Below are 25,067 nucleotides of genomic sequence, written 5' to 3'. Positions count from 1 at the left end.
TTTGTTTTCTACTCCACAAGCACCCCTTTAACTTTACAATCACACAATAATATATAACAAACAAAATTCTATTCCTGTCAAAATCTTCAGTTCTATTTACTTTCTGACTGCATAGACCACTGCTTCAATAATTGTAGCGTCACTTTGATGCCTTATAGCTGTAAAATTCAATCAATTTGTTTGTAGAATTTTGTTAAAATTAGTAGAATTATAGAATATAATATATATAATAGAATTAGTAGAATTAGTTTTAATAGAAATAACTTTCCCACGTGATTATAATGTTCTTCATGTGTTTGATTGTATTGTATTTCACATTCCCTTCCTTTTGTGTCACTTTTGTACCGGCTAGACGATGGCAATTTATTTTAATACTTCTCTTTAATAATTAAAATATGAACAATACAAAAACAAATATACTATAAATAAATATAAATAATCAAGAGGTACTGTATATATGTATATATATATATATATATATATATATATATATATATATATTTTTTTTTTTAATCAAATTTAAAAATGAACAGTTGTCAAATTATATAAAGAGAGGTTATATCCAATTACTTCTGAGAATTTATCGGAAAATTGACACATCTATTGAATAAATCTGAACTGACATCGTATTCGAAAACAAAAATATACATCAACACAATAGACGCGATATCTCCGTCCTATTGCGAAATATAACCGCAATTTTTTTAAAAACATAACGAGACTTTCTGGGTCACGGCCCTTTTTCATCCTTATCGCAAATTGAAAAGGGCAATCTCGTTCCTTTTTTTTTTCTTCTTCTTTCTCTCACTCGCCGACCCGCAATATTTCCACCGGTTATTTTTTCAGTTATAAAATCTCAATTTCGTCGCTTTTAACCGACGTTATCTAGCGGCGCATTCATAAAATATTTTTAGGGATATCGATGGAATTTACGACGCCGAAATCCGATGCCGCGAGATTAAAACCGAATTCGTTCCCATCGATTACCTATTTGCGGCTGACTATCGAAGCGTAAGAAAATCGGAAGCTATTGACTAAATACCGTGATTGTTCAATAAAAGAAAAACGATAAGGTATATCTTTAAAAACAAAAAACAACGACATAACACCAAATACTAGAAATGGACTAAAAATAAATTAAATAAAATTATTATGTCATTCGAATAACTGACACTAGTTTAATTATAGTTGTACTGTTATTTTATTGTATATTTTTTCGTTTTCCGTCGTAAAAACCAACATCGATCAACATTACTAGACAACATTAGAAGAACACGAACAAGAACATAACCTCACTTTACTAATTAGCATACGCAAACATAAATACAGAAAGCATACAGAAAATAAGCAAAGATGAGAAGCGGCTAGTTTTTAAAATATCCGGCATGTACACAAGAATATGAGTTTACGACGTGACAGTTCTTGTAAATTATCCGCATATTTCAAGAATATAATATAAATAAAATAAATTACCTTGAACAATTTATCATACCTTTTTCTTTGAAATTGAAATTAATTTTTTAAGTACAATTTGTATCTTCTTTAATATAATTAATGTAATATGAATAAACTTTTATAAACATGTTTAATTTCAAATTAACTTTGAAAGGAAAAGAGAGAAAATAAAACAATATGTAATTATTTATCAATGTATAAACAATACAATAAAAAAAAATCAAAGTTATAGTTCTTGTAAATTATTTGTATATTTGAAGGATATAATATATAAAGTATATCCAAAGTAGAACTCACGTCATCTCAATTTATGACGTCAAAACGGTGCAACGTTGCCGGTTTTAACTTTGATGTTGTACCCACTTTTGTTTATTATATCTTTAATATATAATATATAATAACATTATAATAAAATAATGAAACAAAAATGATATAAAATCTAATTTATTTAAGATTATAGTACATCTAATGTATATTTATTGACTTAAAATACAGTTAATTAAACAACCATAACAGTTTGTAGGTTATTTTATTATATTTACATTTAACTATTTGCTAATTCACCTATGGAATTTTCTGTCTTAATCTACCTAATTAATAATTGTACATTCGAGTAATTTATTTTATTTTCATTACAGAACATATTTACCTTTTTATGTTTAGTTCTTGTTTTCTTCGTTGTTGAGGTTTCTTGTCAACCCATTCTGACAACACTGTATTTCTCCTTAGTTCCTTCTGTTACTACCTGTGTACATTTTTACCTGTGTCGATTTATGACCTCTTATCAACACTAATATTATGAAGAATTTGTCAGCATTGTGTCTCTTTTAACTAGAATAATATAAGAAGGAAAGTGTTGTCTGATTCTAAAACGATTTACAAATTACTGCAGGCAATATATTAAACATCTTGATAACGTGAGTTTCCTGTTACTTTGGATAGACTATATAGAATATATTATCTCAAATTCGCAAGTTAACCTAAAATTTCCTTTGAAACTCAAGTTCAAATTATGCTAATTTTATTGGGACATATTCTATAATAAAATAAATAAGAAAAACATGAAAAACCTTTTATAAACATATTGAATTATGAAATAATTTTCGAAGGAATAAAAATATTAAAACAAAATCTAAGACAGCAAAAATAATTTATTTATCAATATATAAAGAAATTATCCTATATATCATATCATAAATAAATCATGGACGACCCAGGTGTAGGCGCACTTTTTATATGTTGTCCCCCACATGTGGTGTAGCCCACAAGTGTCCATTTAGCTTTATAATCACACAATAATATATCTATACAATTATGCACGCCCCAAACTTAACATATTTACTGAACGCATCATCATCGATTACTATGATCAACAAACAAAATGTAGTCTTATGCCTGTTAAAATTATAATTCCTATTTTTATTGTGGTCTCATTTACACATGATTCAACACCTGTAGCATTACTTTTATGCCTTGCACCTTGTGTTATAGTGTTGCCTTGAGACATTTACAATTACAGTCATAAAGTACACCCTCGGCCTGCGGGATTCGAACCCGCGACTACCGCAACAGCAGGAGCACCATTCTGTCGCCTTCGCCACTGTCCTACCATGCCGGAAAATAACTAAAATTAGTCAATACAAAAATTATGCCTTAAGGGGCTCTATTTCTTTTGGTGGTTATATTTTAGAGTCTTCTTTTCACCAACGAGGATTTATCTGGACTGGACCTACTGTTTAACGTGGTCTCCGAACCTATTCAGCCGTCAGAAGACATCCGGTCTTTCGGGCGTTAACTACTGGGATGGTATGGTATTGGGATTGTTATTCCTTGTGGGATTTTCCACTGTTGCCTAAAAATATATTTGCAATTACAGTCACGAATATAGAGTATATCCATGCCCCAGTAGGATTCGAACCTGCGACTATTGCAACAGTTGAAGGACCGTCCTGTTGCCTTGACTACTGCGGCAACCAAGCCGGCAATGGGTCTACTGTGACGGCTATTTTTAATGCTTCCTTGGGAATTTCTCTCTTAAATTAATCAATTTTTATTAACATTTAAACAAACTTGAATTTTCTGAAGTCAATATATAAAATATAATCGGAGAAACACTGCCCAACAGACACACATATAAAAGAGGTGCCCCACTTGAATGACTTACGAACGCTTTAGAACAAACATTATTTATGCCTTTTTGGGGGTCTATTTGGATAGTGAATAGAAATAACTAACCAATCTTAATTATATTAGTTTAAGTTGTAGTTATGTATGTGCCAAAGATGCTGTATAAAGTTGAGTAGAATGAATTGATTGGTTTTCGAGATATCATGTCAGCAGTTTGAAAAAAATCGTGTTTTCAGGAAAACGCATGACTTCTATCAGCTTTAGGACAGATTCCAATTAGGATAGATTTTTACGATTTTTCCATCGAATTGAAGATGCTTTGTAGTAAAAGTTCAGATTAATGAGTTTGGCGACTCGTTATTGTTTTAAGTCTCTGCTTCCAAGTACCTAGTCAACAAATTAGACGAATAAATAGCTGAAACTTCGAAATGCCAAGTAAACCAAGGTTGAAGTGACGCTTATTTTAAGAATTTTTTTCATTCATTCCGTTTTCAATAGTGTTTCTAGCAAAGAAATTAAGATGTTTATTGTGTTGATGCCAGTCGTAAACTAAGGTCCGACTGACATTGTACACAGATGTTAGAACGAGTTTTTAAATAGTTCTTGCTTTCAAAAGTTGAATTCAAACCACAAAAGAGCAAGCTAGCAAGTGGGCTCGAAAATATTTGATGCGAAAGCCAGGGGTGCTCCGTATACCTGCTTCGCTTTACGGGTGTAATTTTTCAACGGCTTCGAAGTTCGAAAATTTCCCACGTCTTCTACACATGTTTTAGATATGATGAGAACATGTTTTATGCATACCTGTCTTGGAGACCCAGACTGGTAGTCGAAGTTCAAAAATTTCCCACGTCTTCTACACATGTTTTAGATATGATGAGAACATGTTTTATACATACCTGTCTTGGAGACCCAGACTGGTAGTTTGTAGGGTTTGGTCTGGATTAAATTATGGCACCAGTAATGGGATAATCTTTAGAAGACACGAGGACCCAGTGGGAACAACTGCCGAAAACAGATCGACCTATAGTGGGCCTAACAGCCGGGTAAGTTCCTTGATGAACTTATTTTCAGAGAGCACAGATTTTAATTGGGGACTCCTGAATAGCTTTGAAACAAATTATTGGACTGATGGAATATCGAACGGTGAATTTGGAAGTTTCTAATGAACGACGGAAGAAAAAAGGCTGCACTACTGTTATTTTTGTTTCCCCTCGTGCAGTTTCTATTTTGAGAAGCTTATAAGTGTTTATTGCTGCGTACGTTTAAGTTTCATTTCAATATATTTTAATAAGTAATGTTGTAATATACACACATAACTAGAATAAACCTAGAAGACAATGTCTGTTATATGGTATATTTTTAGCGGAGGATGAAAATAAAAACAATATAAATACCATTTAAAATTTGAATAGTAAATAAAATTAAAATATATTAAAAAAAATTATAGTGATCTAGTCTGAAAATTAACGTTTAACAAATATGGATAATTTTTCATTAGACCAATAATATAATATTAAATGGGAATACAGTGGAAATGTTGAGTTATACTGGAATAATTGAAGACATTAAATTTTATGTATGTAAATCCATTTTTACAACATTTCATATGAATATATATGTAATTTGGCTCGTGAAAATCTATTTCCTATTGCTGTTGTTTTAAATTTATTTATTATTTTATATTAATAATTTTTATTTCCTAAAGTACTAACACTAATGCAATATCTACAAAATATATTGAGATATATAAGATTTATCTTTATTCTACAATTTTAGACATATTCTACAATTTAGAAACGTAGATTTTTCATTTTTGCGTTATAAAGTTCTATTGACTCTTTCCATACACTAAAACAAGCAAAACCTAATTATTATTATTCTTATAACAGTGTCCTGTTCTGCATGGCCTACAGAATTGATTGTATTAAAAAGTGCCACTTTTTGTGGAAACAAATAAGAATAAATATTTAATTAAAATTGAAATCTCTCAATATTCTTCCTAAAAATAAATAACAACCTCTTGATATCTTTGGCGTTGTATTACATGGTCCTTTTAAAATGTCACAATATACTTTATTTTAAATATATTATATTGGTACGTATTGTATCTCTAATTCCATTTTAAGGCTTCAAGCGGAAATAACTACTGGTGATTCCGATGTGAGGCATAGCTTTATATTACGCTTTCTAGTTGGTAAAAGATCTGTGCATTAACATAGATACTGGAATGTCTTAAGGTTGCTCGAATAATAATGCTAAAAACCTGACTAACTGACAGAACAGGTTGGATCTTACATGTCTATTTCGCTGCTACCTGCGATATCAAAACCAATTTGAGACACTGCTGTAACTAAAACGTATTAAACCATTTATTGGAAATACCAGATTTCAAGTTTGGATTTCGAAATCACCACTCGACAATCGACCAACTGTACAGAGTAACAGCGGTTATTGAAAAGGTATTCGAAGAAAAAAAATTCTGCCCTGCAATATTCCTGGACCTGGACCTCTCAAAAGCCTTTGATCGGATATGGCATTTGGGATTAAACTACAAAATGAGCAAATTTCTACTGCAAATTACTGTCAACTGCTGCATGTCAATCATATCTTTTGGAAAGAAAATTTAGAGTCTCGCATAAAGGGGCATTCTCAACATTTAAACCAATTTAGGCTGGAGTTTCACAGGGTAGTGTCTTGTGACCACTCCTATATATCTGCTCTATACTGCTAATATCCCAACAACGAAAGAAAAAGTACTTATATAGTACAAAAGCTTACTTACAAAAGTAAATACATTTGTCGACGACACAATAATCATGGCAAAAAGTATATATCTGTCTAAGGCCGCAGAAAAAGTACAAGTAGCGGTCAACAAGATCTACAAATGGACTAGAGACTGCAATAAATATAAAAAATAAAGCTTGGTATGTCCAAATCTGTCTATGTTAATTTTGCGTTGCTGCGAAAAGATAAAAACCTAATTATATCACTGGACAGATATACTCAATTCCTCATACAGAATAGGCTAAATACCTCAGAATATATTTCGATGGTAGATTAAACTGGAAACATCATGTTAGAAAAACAGCAGAGCAGATTAGACTTAAAATGAAGCAACTATACTCGTTAGTAGGAAGATACCTTGAGTCAACTTGACCTAAAATCAAAGAGATTGGTTTATCCAAACCAACCAGTAATCTGTGATTAATTACCTACGAAACCAACGAAGAGCTTTACGATGATCTTGAAATCAAATGGATGGATACATGGAGGTTGCTGAATTACATTAACATGGGAGCAATACAGCTACTGGACAATAGGAAGGAAATCAGAAGATTGAAGCGAACCAAACCACACGAACTTGTTTAGTGTATAATTGTATTTTTAATTTTAGCTTAAATAATTTTGTTTTATTTTAATTTGGAAAACACATACTGATGTATGAATCCCGTACCCGCCTTGCTTGTGTATGTTAATGCAAGTACAACAAGACATTAGTAATACATTCATTTGTAAATTAAGATTGTACTAAGCATATCTAATATAATATTTATTAAAGAAATAATTTATATAATATTTATTAAAGAAATAACATATATTGTGTATTTTATTTCAATGTACGTAGATCATAACGAAAGGTTTATGATTTAAATAGCACTTAAGGGTTGCATTTTTATTAAACAATGCTTTTCTACATCTGATTCTAGACCCTTCCAGTTTGAAATACAATAAACGTTCTTTTATACTCATATAAGATCTTACAAGGGATTCCCTAATTTGACATTGTTGGCCTTTAGCTGCAAAAACCTTTTACCTTACCTTTTTAAGATTTCCTTCAAAGTATAATTTTTCCATGTTTTCCAAATAATCGTAGGGAAGTCGATCGATAGATATACTTCGAATAGAGCAGAATCTATGGAAATGGCACAACTTTTTATTACAAACTATAAAAGTAGATCTAAATTCAACCATTTATAACGCAAACCATCCACATTGAAGCAAAACGAAACCCAACCACCGCATCGTTGCAATTTACTTCGACTCAATTAAAGGGCATTCCCGTAGTGGTTATCTAAGAGGAGAGCTGCCCGGAAAGAAGTTCGAATCTCCTAAATCAGGCTCGGAGCACGCAAGAGTTTGCGATGGCGTCTCGTTAAGGATTCGGTGTGTTTTGTAGCGAAATTTAATTTCGTCAGGCCACGGAAACCGCCGAGGTAGTATTGCTGGCGACTGCTCCCCATTCGTTACGGTCGGATCTGTTTCGGTATACGAAGGGAAGGGGGGGGGGGGATGGCGTGATAGTAGAGGGGTTGAAATTCATTTCGTTTCGGGGACGTGAAGGAATTTTGAAAATTTCTTGCTGTAATATCGTTTTAACAGCCCGGAAAGGACGTCGTTATTGATAGAAAGAATTGGCCTGACGACAGTAACAAAGAACCACTGAATTTGTGATTTATGTAATAGTAATAATAAAGGTCAATGCGAATTTCGACTGTAATAAGAGGATATTAAGTTTCGAAACATTGATAGTGACCTTTTTTATTATTATTCTTTTAGTATTCTACAATCTGCCCAATGGGTCATAAGTATCTGATGGGATTTATGTTAATTTACATGTTATAATACAATGGCATGTAGAAGATCACTTGAATAAGTGATATTCCGTCCAAACTTATAAATTATTATTATACTTAATTAATTACTATTCTATGCTTTCTAGTAAAAGTTTTAACTTACGCTATTGACTGACATCGCACACATTTAATTGTTGCACTGACATTCTTTCAGAGTACTTTACAGTTGAATAAGGTTGTTACCGGTATACTATGGTGCATCAATAATGTTACGTAGCACTTTTTATTGAATTTGCCAATAGTGCCCCATAGTTCGATAGACCTCCATATGGGCCTAGGAATCGACTTATATAGAAATATTTAATTATACAAAGATAATTTGGATTTACACCCTATGAATCAATACATCTGGTTCAATTTAAGTTCAAGTTATTTATGCTTTATAAGTACATGTTTTTTCCAAGTTAAGTATCGATCCAGATGCATTCCCAGATGTTTAACATTATCTGCTAGCGGGAGTTCATAATTATTAAGTCTTACTGGAGGACAAATCCTTCTACGCAGGGCTAACGTCATGTGAGGAGACTATTTAAGACAAAATGTCTTATTATGTTATTCTATACACTATTCTAACTTATTCTAGAGATTATTATATATCACTCTATGTGTCTGTTAATTAGTTTGTATCATCTTCAGTATCATCGCGCACATGCGAGCACATATCATGGCGAGTGCATTGGGATGCACTAACAGTCTTTCAGAGTACTTTGCATTAACACTTCGAATCACACTCGGTATGGGTTCTAAGGGGATATTGCGCTGAATCAGTTTGTTGAAGACGTAATATCGGCATCGACGACGACTTGCAATATTTTATTCTGGAACTTCTGGATGGAGGATATCTATGTTAGATTTGCTAGTATTACTCCATAGTTTAATACCATAGGTCCAAATGGGTTCAAGTATTGACTTATACAACAAAACCTTGTTATCTAAGGATAATTTAGATACATACATACTAATACGTTTCATTTGGTTTGAGCCCAAGCTGCTTGCGTTTTGTCACTATATGTTATTTCCATGTTAAACGTCGATCAAAATGCATTTCCAGATATTTAATGTTGTTTGCTTGCGAGAGTTTATACTTATTTGTTTTGATATACTGAGGGATAAGTTCTTCTATAAAGGGTGAATGTTATAGGTAGATTTTGTCTCATTTGCTCTGATACGCCATTTTTCAACCACAATTCGACTTTGTTAAGATGAAGTTGGAGGTTTCTTGGGGCTGATATTGTGATGATAAAATCGCTGTATCGTCAACATATGTTGCAACAATAGTGTTTTTTGAGGTCGGTAGGTTAGTTGTATACAATAGATATAACAATGGATCAAGAATACTGTCCTGCAGAACACCTGAATATTTTGGATAGATAGACGAGATAAGTAAATTTTTACCGAGAAAATATTGTTAATTGCTCCAGTCGTATGTTTTTTGAAGATGTAGCTTCGTATCGAGAAGCATTCTCAATATTTAAACTTATTTCAACTGGAGTTGCCCAGAATAGTAACAATAAGAGAAATAGTACTTGGAATATTTTCTGACCACAACACTCATTAGGACAAAAACGGTATCTTTGCTTAGGGCTATAGGAAAATTATAGATCAAGAGAGAAGCGAACCAAACCACATAAATTTGTACAATGTATAAGTGTTACTTTTAACTTTCATTTATGTAATGTAATTTAATTTTTTAATATACTGATTTGTGTATTTATACCAAGTACTATAGAATATCCTTAATAAATTAATTTGTAAGATTATACTAAGCGTATTTAATATAAGATGTAAAAAAGTGATATGTGTATATTTAACAATTTGTCTATCAGTACAATATTGAGTTCTTAGTGGCCGCTCTCATTAAACATGGTGTTGAACATACGTTCTATCTAACTATCTAACAAATGTAAGTAAAATGAACTTTTTGTTGTATATCCACCCAGTAGTTTTATTATAATTTATACTATTTTAAAACTTTCAATGAACTGGTACCAGAATGAGTAATTGGAACACATTGATTTATTTCTGTTATATAAGATGGAGCAAAAGTCCCGCTACCATTTTGATTGCGCGCCATGTTGGTTATATGAAGTTTAGCTCAGTATTCCTTTAACCATTTTGTAGTGTAGATGTGCAAATTTTATTATTAATAAATATACGCCACAAGAACGAGCAGAAATAGTGACAATATTTATTGAAAATAATGGTTTTACTACTGCTACTCAGTGGAAATTGCGTCAATCGTAGCGGGACTTTTGCCCCACCCTGTATTATAAAACTTTCAATATATAATTATATAATACTTTTTATTATATATTATATAATATTATATAATAATATTATACTTTCAAGAATTTTCTGGAGCTGTTAAACGTCACTCACTAGAAACACACGGCATCCCTATTACTTTAAACAAATCTCTTGTTGTTACATAACAAAATGCATCTTTATTGATAAAGGACGTAGCGAATGTATCAAGCCATCTTATTCATCTGATACTTTGACATTACTAAGAAACTAAATGTCATTGCTTTGAAAGAAAAACAAAAACCAACTTTGCCTTACTCATTGGTAAGTTCAAATCTTTTATTAAATCATCAAGATTTTCTAAGGACAATGTTTTAATACAAAATTTTTCTAAAATGTTGTACTTATACATTTAGTTTTGTCCTATCAAAACTACGCAAAAGAAGCTTTATTTATTAGCTGGCCAATTTTCCAAGAATCGACCTGTTGATGTAGGAAGAGTCTTTTTGCATGAAAATTGCCGATGTCTTAAAATGAAGATCCAATATAGAATTAAAATTTCTGCAAAACAACTATTTTATCTTTATTAAACGCGTATATATAGCCCTTTAGTATATAATTGAAGAAATAAGAAATTTATGCCATCGGCATGATATTGAACATAATGTTATATGTCATTTGGTAACTGGAACAATAATACAGTTTTTAGTGCTGTGAAAGCGTCTTGCAAGATTTAGCTACCAACTTAGACATTTTTCTTCATTGCTACATTAATGAACAATTTGATTGAAGTTTATATCGATGTATTATTATTCTGACGGACTCCATGTTGTCGATATACATTAGAATTCAAAATAGGCACTTAAAATAAGTAAAATAATGTATTACATTAAACACGTTAAGCGTTTACAAAAACGTGTCACCACACACAGAGTTGTCATTATTGTTCTAGTGTTTGGGCACAAACACAGTTTTAAACAAATAATCACTATTGACAGGAACAACGTAACAGTGATATACTGTATGATACTAGATTTTAGAACCAAACGTAGTCAATTTGATTGGTTAATTTTATTTTGTTTAAATTTGATAAATTAACTGAATTAAATGTTGATTTTTTAAATAGATAAATGGATTTAAAAAGAATCAAAAATAAATAAGAACTACCCAGAGGAATGTTTCGACTATATGACCCAAAACCTAACATATTTGTGTTAATTTAAAATACATACAATCAACTTAACTCTTTTGTAACACTTATATAGCAGTTTTATAGTACATGATATCTTATTAGTTTCTGTTGTATTATTATCATTTTAATCAATTTTTTTCTTGTACCTACATAGTGGGTTTTGCAAATTAATAAGAATTGCTGAATGTCAGATTGTTCAGCTAAAACCGGTGGAAGTGGTCATGAATTAGGAGCTGATTACGAAATTTCCAATAGCCGGAGGATATTTGTATGGCTTGTGAAAGATTGAAGAATGATAAGAAGTTGCAGATTTAATAAATAATTGTCTCGAAGAGATTAGCACATGCATTGAAAGAAGGATGGTTGACAACAAAGGAAAATAATATTGATGTTGTACTAATTTTATTAAATCATTGCGTATTGCAGTGAGAAAATAATGAATATTAATCTCTGATATTAATGATTAAATTTCAATAGCTGAAACACGTAGAGGATGTTAGTTTAATTATTTTCAAATTGTGACACAGTAAAATAAAAGGCACCACTCTGAAAAAGTAACATTTATCATATCAAATAATATTTTTATTGATCACCCAATAACTGAATCTGATATCGTGTAGAATAAAAATGGACTAGATTGATTTTAACTGGTTGATATTATTCTATTATAATATATTGACCGTTCCGAATAATGTATGCATTGAATGATGCGTGTGCTCAAATGAAATTACTTTTTTTTTCATCTGTTTCTCTCGCACTCGTTCTGATTTAATTTGGCTTTCAGAATGCCGCTTAGTACATTTAATAAATGACCACTTAATTTCGTTAGTATGGGAACTAATTCAAGCGACACTAGCTTGGAACGGTAACGATATAAATGAAATTACTTGTTATTGGACTCGTCTTGGTTTTATGTTAGATATTGATTATTCTTGTTTGAGAGATGTTTCTTTTATTATAATATTATTTGTTAATGACAATTAATTTAAAGCTTTGATCTTTAATCAATCTTTAACCTAGCTATAATTTGTGTTGCTGCGGCCCAATTTGGCTCAATCAAAAAGTAAAAATAAGTGTGACCAGGACCAGGTACTGGTGCATTTGTAAAATGTGTATAGATAACATTTCAGAGAATATTTTGGAAAAAGTTTATCCGTCTACTTATTAAGTTATTACTACTTATTAGCTATTAAGCTTTGAAAATGGATAGTCCCTAATTTTCATCGTATTTTACTTTTTTAGTGCCGAAAATCCAAAAATGTTTTAAAATGTATTAAATTAAATGTTTATGCTTATGCTCAGGGGTGCTTAAGTGATTGCCAGTTAAAAAATCGTCGCTGGATTTTGTTTGGTTCAAAAATATATAACTATGTATTCAATAACAATGTATATAATATTCATTCATGACACGCTGCTGATGAGAAGTGGCAATATATGGCAATAGTGCACGAAAATGCCTGGAGAAACCAGGATAAGCTTCAAAAACAGTTTCAAAGCCCTCATTGACACCATGATTATGTTATAGAATTGTTTATCATGAGCTACTCACATCTGGCTAATAGATCAATAGGAAAGGTGTTATCATAAACCATGATAAGGTATCAATCATCATCAACGCTCGGTATAATTGAAACAAATTGACGAGGAAGTTTTATTGCATCCACCGTATAACCTGAACCTTGTCCTGTTCGATTACCATTTTTAGTATGTTACAAAAGGTAATCTGTCACATCGATCATATAATCGAAATATAGTGTAGATAGAGTTCGAAATCTATATGACTATATGAAAAACACGAAAAGAATAGTTTTTAAAGAATTGTCTTGAGCTTTGATGTTGATTACAAATTATTTTATAAATATGACATCGACTGTATATGAAGGTGGCAAATTTGTTAGTCATATTCCTATTATTTGTAATTCATCTATAAAAATCTTTATGGTAGAGCATATTGACCGATTCATAAACTCACAACATTATATTTTAGGTAGCGGTTTATTTTCGGTAATCGTAATTCATAAGAGAAAAATGTACTTACAGTTAGGTTCTGTATTCGATCTTATGATTTGCTGTTCTCTAATCAGATTTTATTGGTTAGCTTAAAATTCTATTATAGGTATTAAATATTTCGTTGTTAAAGCGTTTGATTTGTTCTTAGAGTCTGCTACGCGGCACATGACATTGTGGTGTTACATGATAACAGGTGTTGGTATTGCGCCATAAAATTTTAAACGCCTTTGCTAAATTAATAAAGAAATAATAATGTTTTTGAAACAAATTTTCTACAGTAAAGCTCCACGGAAACGTCAAATAATATCCAAATAATTAAAAAAAAGGCAAATAATATATAAATTAAACAACTAATCAACTTTTTAATTTTTAAAACAACTTTTAAACATTTATGTGAGTATATAGTACATCTATATAATTTGGTTTTACTATAATTTTAGACCTAGATTTGCCTCTATTTTATGCGCTTAGAAAAAATGACGTCAAAAGCAGAAAACGTGCAGAAGGCAGAAGGAAAGATGGAAACTAGATAGGTAATATAAAGTAAAGTAAGTCACTCTATTCTAGTGAATAGTTAAGTGACCTTGTTAAGTTAAATTAAATTAATCATCAACATATTTTTTTTAAAAAGATGTCATATCATATATACATATCGAATGGTTGTTGTATTATTTAGATTAATTGTAACCTTAGTGACGAATTGTTGTGTATCAGTCAACTTCCGTCAAAAAAATTCACGATTTGCGATAATTCCTGTGATAAAAATGTCCAGCCAAGCCGCTGCCATCCCAAAATCAGTGGAAACGGTCAAGAAACTGATCCCGCTGTTTAATAGGATTTTGGTTAAAAGGGCCGATCCACCGAAAGAGTCCAAAGGGGGAATAGTGTTGCCTGACAATTCTAAAACCAAGATTCTCAGAGGTACAGGCATAACAAAAAATAGCCCAAAACTATATTGGACGTTGTTTTTTAGCTACTGTTATTGCTGTTGGTCCCGGTACGAGGACCGAGAGGGGGGAGCAGCTGCCGATGTGCGTTAAACCGGGAGATGAAGTCCTATTGCCCGATTATTCGGGCACAAAAGTTCAGTTGGATGAAAGCGAAACGTACTTTATGTTCAGAGAATCGGAAATATTGGCTAAATTTGAATAAGAGGTTTTTTTGCCCTGTAAATTGTTTTAAATAATCATTAAAGATTATCGTTTAGTAAAGGATTTTACATTTACTAAAATTAATGTATTTACATTCAATATCAGTGCACTTGAACTTACGAAAACTGATATAAAGTTATGGCTACATTTATTACCATTATATCATTATGGCTACATTTATTTATGACTTGTTATTGGAAACATTAACGAAGAAAAACCAAGAGAAATATAACACAAAACATGGAAAATAAGGACCAATGAGAGTAGATTAGTGCATATTGGATTCACCTTTGATTATTAACTAATACTATTAATAATAATAATGATATTATTACATATAGTAATAATGCGTGTAAGTATCTTGCGCAAAATTGTAAGGTAAAATATTTTAATCAAAAAGGGAAAAAAATAATTCCAATTATAATATAAAAATCTAAATTATCTATTTAAGGAATGGCGTTATGGAGATGTTCTGCCAGAAGTTATTCCAATAAAAGTTGTTCAGGACCTGGCCCTAGGAAGTACAAGTACATGCGTTTAGATATTAGGTACTTGCATGTATTTTGATCGACGCACCAGTGTAAATAATTGATGAAAATCCGAATAAAATCGATGATTTTGACTCCTTTTTTTGCATAAATAAAGTAGTTTGCATTTACTATTATTGGATGATTCAGCGTACGCTGATTACAGAGAACATTTCATTGCATCTATGATATTTATTACTTTTGTTACTTGATTTGAATTTATTTAAGTCCATCAAGCATTTTTATAAACTTTTGATAATGCTACTCCCACATATACCAACTGCCGGATTTTATTTCAATGATTTAAAGGGAGTGATTTTGGTTTTCATGACAAAGATCGACTAGGATGATCAAAAAGGTTAAAGAAAATGAGTTCGAAAACTTGGACGAAAACATAGCTAACCATTTGATTAAACAACTGTTTCCAGATATTTTTATATCGATAGGAAAGATCCAAAGGGGTGACCATTTAGAAATGGAATATTCGTGGCTATACGGTCTTGCTTTGCATATGGTGGGATCAGCAAGACGATGTATAAACACTATATTTATTTCAATGATTACTAACACATGTTTTTCTATTGACAACATATTTGCCATGAATGCCTTTCGATTGGTCTGCTGTCAAAATCTCTTTTAATATATTGAATACCATATTCACACGTTTCTGTTTTATTCACACATGTTTACAGTAATTTTCTAATAGAACTCTATGACTTTAAATAGTTGATTTTCAAGAAAAACTTCAAAATTCCTGCCATTAATACTGATGTTGATGAATTTCTTGCAATAGTAAAACATACTTCTAATAGTAGTTATATTTATGTTTTAAATATATTGTTGGATTTTGACATTTTAAAATAATATTTATGCATTTATAACAAGATATAGTGAAGTATAACACATAGTAAAGTAGATTTTGGGTAAAGGTGGCAATTCTGATTCCTAAAATTTAGGATTTTTCCCGAAACTATAGGACAAAAATAATATAATTTCAATCAGTTTTTCTACAGGATCTTTATTGATGTTTTTTCCCTTTCTAAATAGTATTTTTTCCAAAGCCCGTATTTCTTAATATCCAGGCATAACCCCTTTTTAAAAATTTCACTAAATTTTATATAATTTGTTTAAGTGGGATTTTAGATATTATAGTGATTGAGTCAAAAAAAGTAGTATCAAAAAAAGTCAATAAATGTTTGACAAATATCTTTGAGTGCCCGAACTTAGATAATAGTTTAACTCAGATATGGTTAGTTAGCTATTCCTAATATATAAACTAGACCATTTTAATAATAGTAACACCTAAATTATATATGTATTACATATATCAGTTCAGTCACAAAGCCAGTGTAACTTCGGAAAACACTTTGGAAGATCTTTTTGGGTAACATTTTAAATAACAAATTAGAAATCTATAAAAAAGAGGGTGACATTAAATATGATTTATTAGACATAATATTAGAAGATCATGGATTCAGCATGTAAAAACTATATTTTAAGAAATTGGATTTTCTGGATCAACTGGATCAGTTTATAATTTACACGTCTAAGACTTATGGGGCACATATATGAGGTTAAACTAAGACATTAAATCGAATAGTATTCCAACGCTGTCGAAAAGTTCTTCGCTCAGTTATCAAAGCTTGTCGTTACGTAACCAACGAAGAAAACTGCACAGTGGCCTCGATCTCAAATAGATCTGCGGCAGAAGTTATATAAGATTTCGTTTTAACCCTCCAAGTACCCTTCACTTCACCTTTAGTACTCTAATTTTATTTCAATTTTGGGAAATACATATTGATGTTCTTATCCAAAATAATATGTAATAAAAAATCATTTATTCGTTTTCAATTGTAATTTATATTGCAAAATTATATAATGTAGTTGGAAGTGGTAATGAGAACAGTTTTATTCAAAAAATTCGATTTTATTTAACGTTATTTAACACACATAAAGTGTTGCAAATGAAGTAACGCTATGGGAACAGCTACTATGTACGAATTTAAATAAAACAACGGTCTTCGTTTCAATGAGAAACCGTACAAATATGCCCCCCGTCCACGTCAGAGTACCTTTGATTGTACGACGTATTGTTTCCGCCGTAACGCCAATTAACAGCGAACAAGTGAAATTGCCATAACACAGTTTTGATGCAAATTAAACGCCATTGTCCACTCCAAACGGATTCGTCAGGCCTGAAAAAGAACAAAACACCAGCCAACAACAAATAACAACAACGACGCAGAAAAAACGTAACAATGACTGTGGCAATCATTATTTTATTTGTCATCCAGCGACATATTTGACCTCACATATTTTTGCTCACCAGTCAAATGCGGAACAGTAATTAATTATCTGTGATATGCAGTACGAAAAAAAGGTCTCATTCATAACAATAATTTTACTGTTGTTTGTTTCACTCAGTGTAACTGTATTTATTAATGGGTTCATTTACTGGGCGATTTTTCGTGTCGGTCTAAGAATATAATTTTTACTCTATGTTGCGTCTTTATATGTAAAGACGCATTTAATTATATATGATTTACACGTCGATCGGCAATAGTTCTTTCTTCGATGGGTAAGATAGTTGTCCTCGATGTAAATAGTTGTAGTGTTTGACAGTTGTAAAAAGTTAGGTTAAGTTAGTATATAAGCGGCTAGGAAGTAAGCATTGTAAGAAAGGACAAGAATGTAAACGTTTAAGGTAACGTGTGCAGTGTGTAGAAATTAAAATAAGTGAATAAAGTCCATAAACTGTTCAAAACATAGTATATTATTTGGTGAACCGAAATCGCGGGTTAATCACACCAACACTCTATATATAAGTTAAATTTTGTGAAAGGGTATTAAACTAAAAAAACTATTCATTTGCTTGAAAAACTATTTTATTTTATGGGAAGAAGATACGACTGGTGAAACGGTGATACAAAGCGACACTGACGGTCTATTAGAAAATAGACCGATTTCATTGATTTTTTTAAATTAAATAACATATATACACTTTTCTAAATCGATTTTGAAAATCTAACTTAAATATCGAAATAGTTTTACACCAAATTCGAAAAATCGTGGAAAGAAATACAATATTACATAAGTTTTTTTTTTTAAATCGGACGGATAAATAATATGAATCAGATATTACAATGAAACAATACGTTAAACTGTGTTATTAAAATATATTATAATAATATCGTATTTAAGAATATATATGAATCACGGCAACAATATAGCCTATGAACTACATTCATGAACAGGTCAATTGAAAAGTTCCCGGCCTAACACATAGATGGCGCAACCAGAATTAAATCCACATATTTTTTAGTTAGCCCTCACCCTCAAAAGATGCGTTTGCTCAAATTTGACAGCTCATTAGCATTGTCGGCTCATTAGTTTGTAAGTTATAGCATTTTGAGTGAAACAAGTCTTGTTATTGTGAAAACAATGGATAAAAAGGAATTTCGCGTGTTAATAAAATATTGCTTTTTGAAGGAAAAAATACAGTTGAAGCAAAAACTTGGTTTGATGACGAGTTTTCGGACACTACCTCAGGATAATTAACCATCAAGGGTTGGTATGCTACATTTAGACGTGGTAAACCGAAGATGGTAAACGCTAAAAAAAGAGGTTGTTACCGACGTAAACATTTAAAAAATCTACAAAATTATTTTGAATGACCGAAAATTGAAATTGAATAAAATAGCAGACTATCTAAATATATCAACTGACTGTGTATATCATATAATTCACGGATATTTGGGTATGAGAAAGCTCTGTGCAAAGTGGGTGCCGCGCAAACTCACTTTTGGCCAAAAACAACAACGAGTTGATGATTTGGAGCAGTGTTTGAAGATGATAAGCGTAATAAACCCGAGTTTTTGCGTCGATATGTGACAATGGATGAAACATGGCTCCATCATTTCAGTCCGAAGTCCAATCGATAGTCATCCAAGTACACGATGAAACCGCTCCAAAACGTAGGAAAACGCAACAGTCGGCTGGCAAGGTTATGGCGTCCGTATTTTAGGATGCACATAGAATAATTTTCATTGACAACCTTGAAAAAGGATGAACCATCAACAGCGATTACATAGCATTACTAGACTGTTTGAGGGACGAAATCACTTCACCAAGACAATGCACCGTGTCACAAGTCAGTGAAAATGATGGCAAAAGTTTATGAATTGCTTTTCGAATTGCTTCCTCATCCACCGTATTCTCTAGATCTGGCCGCCAGCGACTATTTCCTGTTCTCAGATCTAATAGAATGCTCGCTGGGAAGAAATTTTCGTGGAATGAAGAGGTGATCGCCGAAACTGAAGCCTATTTTGAAGCAAAGGGAAATCGTACTACAATGTATCACCCTTGAAGGGAATTATGTTAAAAAGCTAATTTTGCTATAAAAATGTGTTTTACTATGGTAGGCCGGGGACTTTTCAATTAACCTGTTATAATCCATGCCACATTATGAGCGGACCGTGGATGACAAAAAATGTTAGATACGGTTGTAGCACACCAAGCATAGATACGATTTAAGATTTTAAATGTTTTTTATAACATTTTTTGCCGCCCTGCGTTATCAATCAGTTAAAATTCAATCACAAAACCCTTTAGCATCTTACGTCATATCAGGAGCGACCTATTAACAGATCTAATTATTAAAGTTAGATTGGCTCGTTCTCGCGACATGGGACGGTAATCGGGAAGCGATCGCCGTCGGCGATTAAAAGGGTGGAATGGGGGGCGAAGAGGGGGAGTTGCTCTAGCTGTGACGGTAGCAATTCGATCGGCGATTTCACGTCGACTATTAGGAACGAGTGCTTTTAACGAAATTGAAATTTCCACCCCAGTCACCAGCCAAGATTACTTTTTCCATTTTTATTTTCTCGCAGACACGTCGAAAACGATCGATGTGGACGTTAGAGAAAAATACGGAAAGATATGGTTAAACAGCGGCAAATATTTTAGGCACAATGCGAAGATACTACTATAACATGTTTATTTTAAGACGTTTAGTTGATTTTTTTCTATATTTAAGTCTACTTTTGCCAACTAGGGGTTTATCTGGACTGGACCTAGGGTGTAACGTGGGCTCCAAACCACGAACCTCGGCATTAAGGCCACCGACTTTCGAGTGACCAACTTAGAAATCATCCCAGAAGACATCCGGCCTTATCCAACCTCGTTACTGGCGTGACTGGGATCATTTTCCTTGTCGGATTTTACAAAAAAAACCTCAAAGATCTCTATCCATAATTTATTCCAAGAACAGCTTTCAAGCTTCATCAAATCAAGCTTTGGAAAATACCCCTAGTCTATGGATTCCCGGCATTCAAACACGTATAAAATATAATTTGATAGAACTTTACTTCAAATATATATTATTTAGAAAACGTTCAAGTACGTTTGTGTACCCTGTAGCTGTTTACATGTATACTTTCTATAAGACATAGCTTGAAGTTGCACAAAGGTAAACCAAATAACCAACGAGCATTTTCCATGTTATAGTTCGCATTGCAATTAGTCTTAATTAAGTCTTTTCATTCGAAAATGATGGAAAGCCCACAGTATTGATAACATAAGTGATAATCAAAACGAGAAAGTGCAAATATGAATCGGTTAAGCTGTAAGAATTTTTGTTTCCTTAAGATGCTGTGTTAAAGAAAGAATATATTATATATTAAATCAAAACGAAGATCAAGTTTTTCCAAATGTTTATTTTGCTAATTGTTTTATATAACTCCGAGATGTGGATACTGCCAAGTCTGACATTTAGAATATAGAGATTGTTTTAAAGGTTTCTTTCCGATGTAGTATTAAAGTGTAGTTGTTGGACTGAGATGACACAATCAATGTACGAGCTTTGAGGGAACATATGGATTAAAACCATAGAAGGGGATCTATAGAGTAGAAAGTTAATAGTATTCAAAGTTAGAAAGATGACGACCGAAAACCGTTAGCACTGAAAGATTTTGCATTTTTTGCATTCAATACTTTTGTTGTCTGATTAAAAAAGAAATATTCTGACAACTGAAGTGCATCAAACTTTTAAAAAATTATGTGCTGAAAGAAGGATTGTGAGGTTAGGTTCAATTTGGCGATTTTGATGGGAATGACAAAGATCCTTTTGGAGCACCCTAAAAGTTCGAAGACAATGAATTACAAGACTGATTGGACGAAAATCTAGTTTAAAACTTCAAAAAACATTCAGACAGCTTTGCAGTTAATGAACTGCTTCCATCCGTTTACGTAGGATGAGAAAGATCCAAAGGGAAGGGTTGCATTGCTACTACATAAGTGCAAAAATTCATGGGAGCAACATTCATGACCAAAAAGTCTTGCTATATATAGGGTGAAATGTAGAACGGTTTAGTGTACTATATAGACTGTCAAACCGAAAGACACAATTATAGCAAGTGTCTACTGACGTCTATTTGATACATTAAACGACGCATTGTTATGTAAGAGATCATCAGTATCGAGCAATAGATGTAGTTCATGCATCTTGCATAAACTAACGGTTAGATATTGCAAGAGTTGTCAAATATAAACTATTGCAGCTCGAAACTATTGTAGAATAAGTTATGTACGTTAACCAGTGTACTTAGAAGACATAGATTAAACTTTTTTTAATAACATTTGTTTGGATTAGAATAAAATAGATAGAATGCTGTATGACTAGTCTAGCACATTTCGAAATGCCGAAACATTTCGAAAATGAATCGGTGATTGAACGATTAAATGAAAATCGTCAGAAAGACTGTCAGAAAGAAAAGTTGTAGAAAGTGATGGAACTATTGCAATTAATGACTTTTTTTACAATACTAGACTTTTAAAATAGATGCAACATGTAAGTACTAAAATAACATTATCTTTGCAATAGAATTATACATTAAGATATTATATTGCCTCACGGTTAGATTCTTCCTTCACCAAAGGTGTATATTCAGTCAAAATTATAGTTGATTACCTTTGCTTCGAATTTGTTCATTATTCCCCAACCAGTTCCCTGTAGATATTTAATTCCAACGTTTTAATCTAGCATTCAAATAATTTTAAATATTTGTATAGTTTATCGTTTTATATCATATGCATTTGACATTTTTGTGGCGATTTTCAACACACAAAGTTTACTGTTTGTTCTCTATGATATATGACCGATTTATTTACAATATAATACTAATCAATCCTTTTAACTTTATACAGTTCCGACAATTTATCAATTGGAATGTTATCGCCGTTATTACACAACGTGCATTTTCAGATTCGTTTGACGGTAAAATACTGGGTGGCCTAGAGTTCCGAAAATTAAGAAATAAATTATTAGAAAGTTATTTAAATATTGTTATTTCGGCGCTTTTCGAGTGCCAGGGAATCGCGATCCTTAGGTTCCGTTGTTCGAAAGCTATTCTTTAAGTCTTTTAATCCGCTGAGTAATAAAACGATGAATTAAATGTATTAAATATAATATATCGTGATTAAAATTTGATACGGATAAGGCGTCGAATGGTCTTGTGGTTACTTAACTTGTATTGGCCGCGTTATGCACATACATACTACTCATAGAGTAATATATAGAGTGTTAACTTAATACAAATAATTTCAGAATTGTTTGAAAATATTATATTTGGACATCATTTCATTGGATCACGATTTCATAGCATCATGCGACTAACCTCTGGCGTTACATTTTATTGACCAATTATATTTCAAATAAAATCAAAATGTAATTTTTCAAAACCACTTATTAGTATAAAATTCTATATAAATACAAATGTTATAAAGTATAATATATAAAAGTTAAAATATAGGTATACAATGAATATATATATATATATATATATATATATATATATATATATATATATGTATATATAAAATAATTAAATGTATATATATGGCTGGAGTCTAATTGAAAACATAACATATCTTCTGGCAAATTTAATCAAAATTTTCTAATACGCTTTTTTCCCTTTTTCATATTTCTTTAATGCTACCAATTCAAATAATATGTATTAAATTTTATATCTTTTTGTTCCCTCATTCTGAAAGCAGAGCAGCAAAGCTGAAAGTCTGTGTCAGTTAATATTTTATTTACTTGTTCAACACAAAAATTTATTGAGGCAAGTTATAATTATTCTTACAATGTTATTGTGAAAATTATGGAACGGATAATTCAAACAGTTAAATCGTATGATATACATTAGAATTGAGAAAACATACCAGAAAGTATTACTTTAAAGAGCAAGGAAAAATTAAAATGTATGATATACATAATAATTGATGTTGTACTTTTATTATGGTAAAATCGAGGAGTTAAATAGACAGCTTGAGCATCTATTAACAATATAATAAAACAAGCATGATAATCTCTTGTCTATAAAATCAAGCTCTTCTTGTTACTCTACAAATTTTATTATATTATTTTATGTTAATGTATTTTATTAACATCCTTGTTGAAAAGGTTATCTCGGTAAAGGAGCCTTAAGCCAGAATTACTAGTATCTTAACCAATATATATTTGTTTCAAATAAATGAATCTCTTCAAAATAATTAAGTTTTAAATTGATGGCACCTTGCAAACAACTTCTTAAAGAGTAACAAAAACTTTTCATATAATATAAACGCATTTACCTTCAATGTAATTTTACCATTGACTCATTTGGACGCACATACAGAAATGAGACAATCAAATGTCTTTGTAGGCCAATTCATTTGGTCGGACCACGTAAACTATTTCCTCGGTTTCACCTATTTAAGTAAAACCTCTATCTATACTCTATGATATATCTCTTCTCATAACCTACTCATTTCTCTTTCTTATAACATTTAGAAATTAGTGCATTTACAAAAATAAATTTATTTCTGTATTACCCTGTGTGTTGTATAGATATATTTAATAAATATGTTGAATAAAGTATTGGCAATTCTCTAAGGATTATTCAAGACTTTTTATAGTTAATTACCATGGTTCTCATCGCTCTTTTTAACAGTAGTCGCCTATTATGGTTTCATTCAATTTGATTTTATACTTTTTCAATTGATTAGGACTCTTTCAAATCATTCAATTCAGCTCTTATAAAACAAATTCGTTAATTCAAAGAAACTTTCGGCAAATTACGACCATTTAAAAAAACTAGAAATGTTTACGTTTGTCTTTGACGTTTCCGAATTTTTTAAATATATGAAAATTCCAAGATTCGTTATAATTTTACTTTGATAAGATAGAAGAATTTATTGAAAGGATAACACCAAACTTCATGTCAACTGTTTGAAAAAAGTAGTTTGAAGGAAAACAAAATAATCTCTGAAAATAACTTAAATTCTGACAAATCCTTTTAAGGGAAAAAGTCGATTTTTTCAAATTTCTAAACTAGAATATCTCCTTAATTACTTAAATTATAAGGGAATTTATAAAGGTGAATAGAAAAAATATACACATACATATATATCAGCAAGAAAAATGTTTATATATTTATTGTTAGGAAAAGTTCTAGAAATAAAGGAATAAATTGAAAACCAGCTTTTTTCTATGACTTCGGTTATTAATAGAATTAAATTGATTAGTGTTTCTTTATATTGAATGATTTGTTATAGTATCTCCTTCAAAAATCACATTTGTGATAATAAAAATTATATATTTTTGTAGTTTATTGAAAAAATACATTAAAACGCTTTACGAAATGGGATAATTGTGTTATATTCTATTGACCATCGACGATTAATGTCA

At 31.3% G+C, this 25,067-nt stretch overlaps 2 protein-coding genes across 4 annotated transcripts in view; both read left to right on the top strand.

Moving 5' to 3' along the window:
- Liprin-gamma (liprin protein kazrin) overlaps positions 1–25,067 on the top strand; it is a 159,014-nt gene that overhangs the window by 15,036 nt on the left and 118,911 nt on the right. The gene's annotated exons all lie outside the window — the stretch shown is intronic.
- On the top strand, positions 13,016–14,873 carry LOC143198639 (10 kDa heat shock protein, mitochondrial-like). The gene is made up of 3 exons (XM_076407984.1): positions 13,016–14,159; positions 14,196–14,583; positions 14,636–14,873. Exons 2-3 carry the CDS (start codon positions 14,319–14,321, stop codon positions 14,812–14,814), a joined length of 444 nt encoding a protein of 147 aa, XP_076264099.1. The 5' UTR covers positions 13,016–14,159; positions 14,196–14,318; the 3' UTR covers positions 14,815–14,873.

This window comes from Rhynchophorus ferrugineus, unplaced genomic scaffold, assembly GCF_030347505.1.
Source record: "Rhynchophorus ferrugineus isolate W39M unplaced genomic scaffold, kcgeb_rfMv2 rfM6, whole genome shotgun sequence".
Lineage (NCBI taxonomy): Eukaryota > Metazoa > Arthropoda > Insecta > Coleoptera > Curculionidae > Rhynchophorus > Rhynchophorus ferrugineus.
The sequence above is the reverse complement of the archived record's forward strand: the minus strand, read 5'-3'. Positions and strand labels throughout refer to the sequence as shown.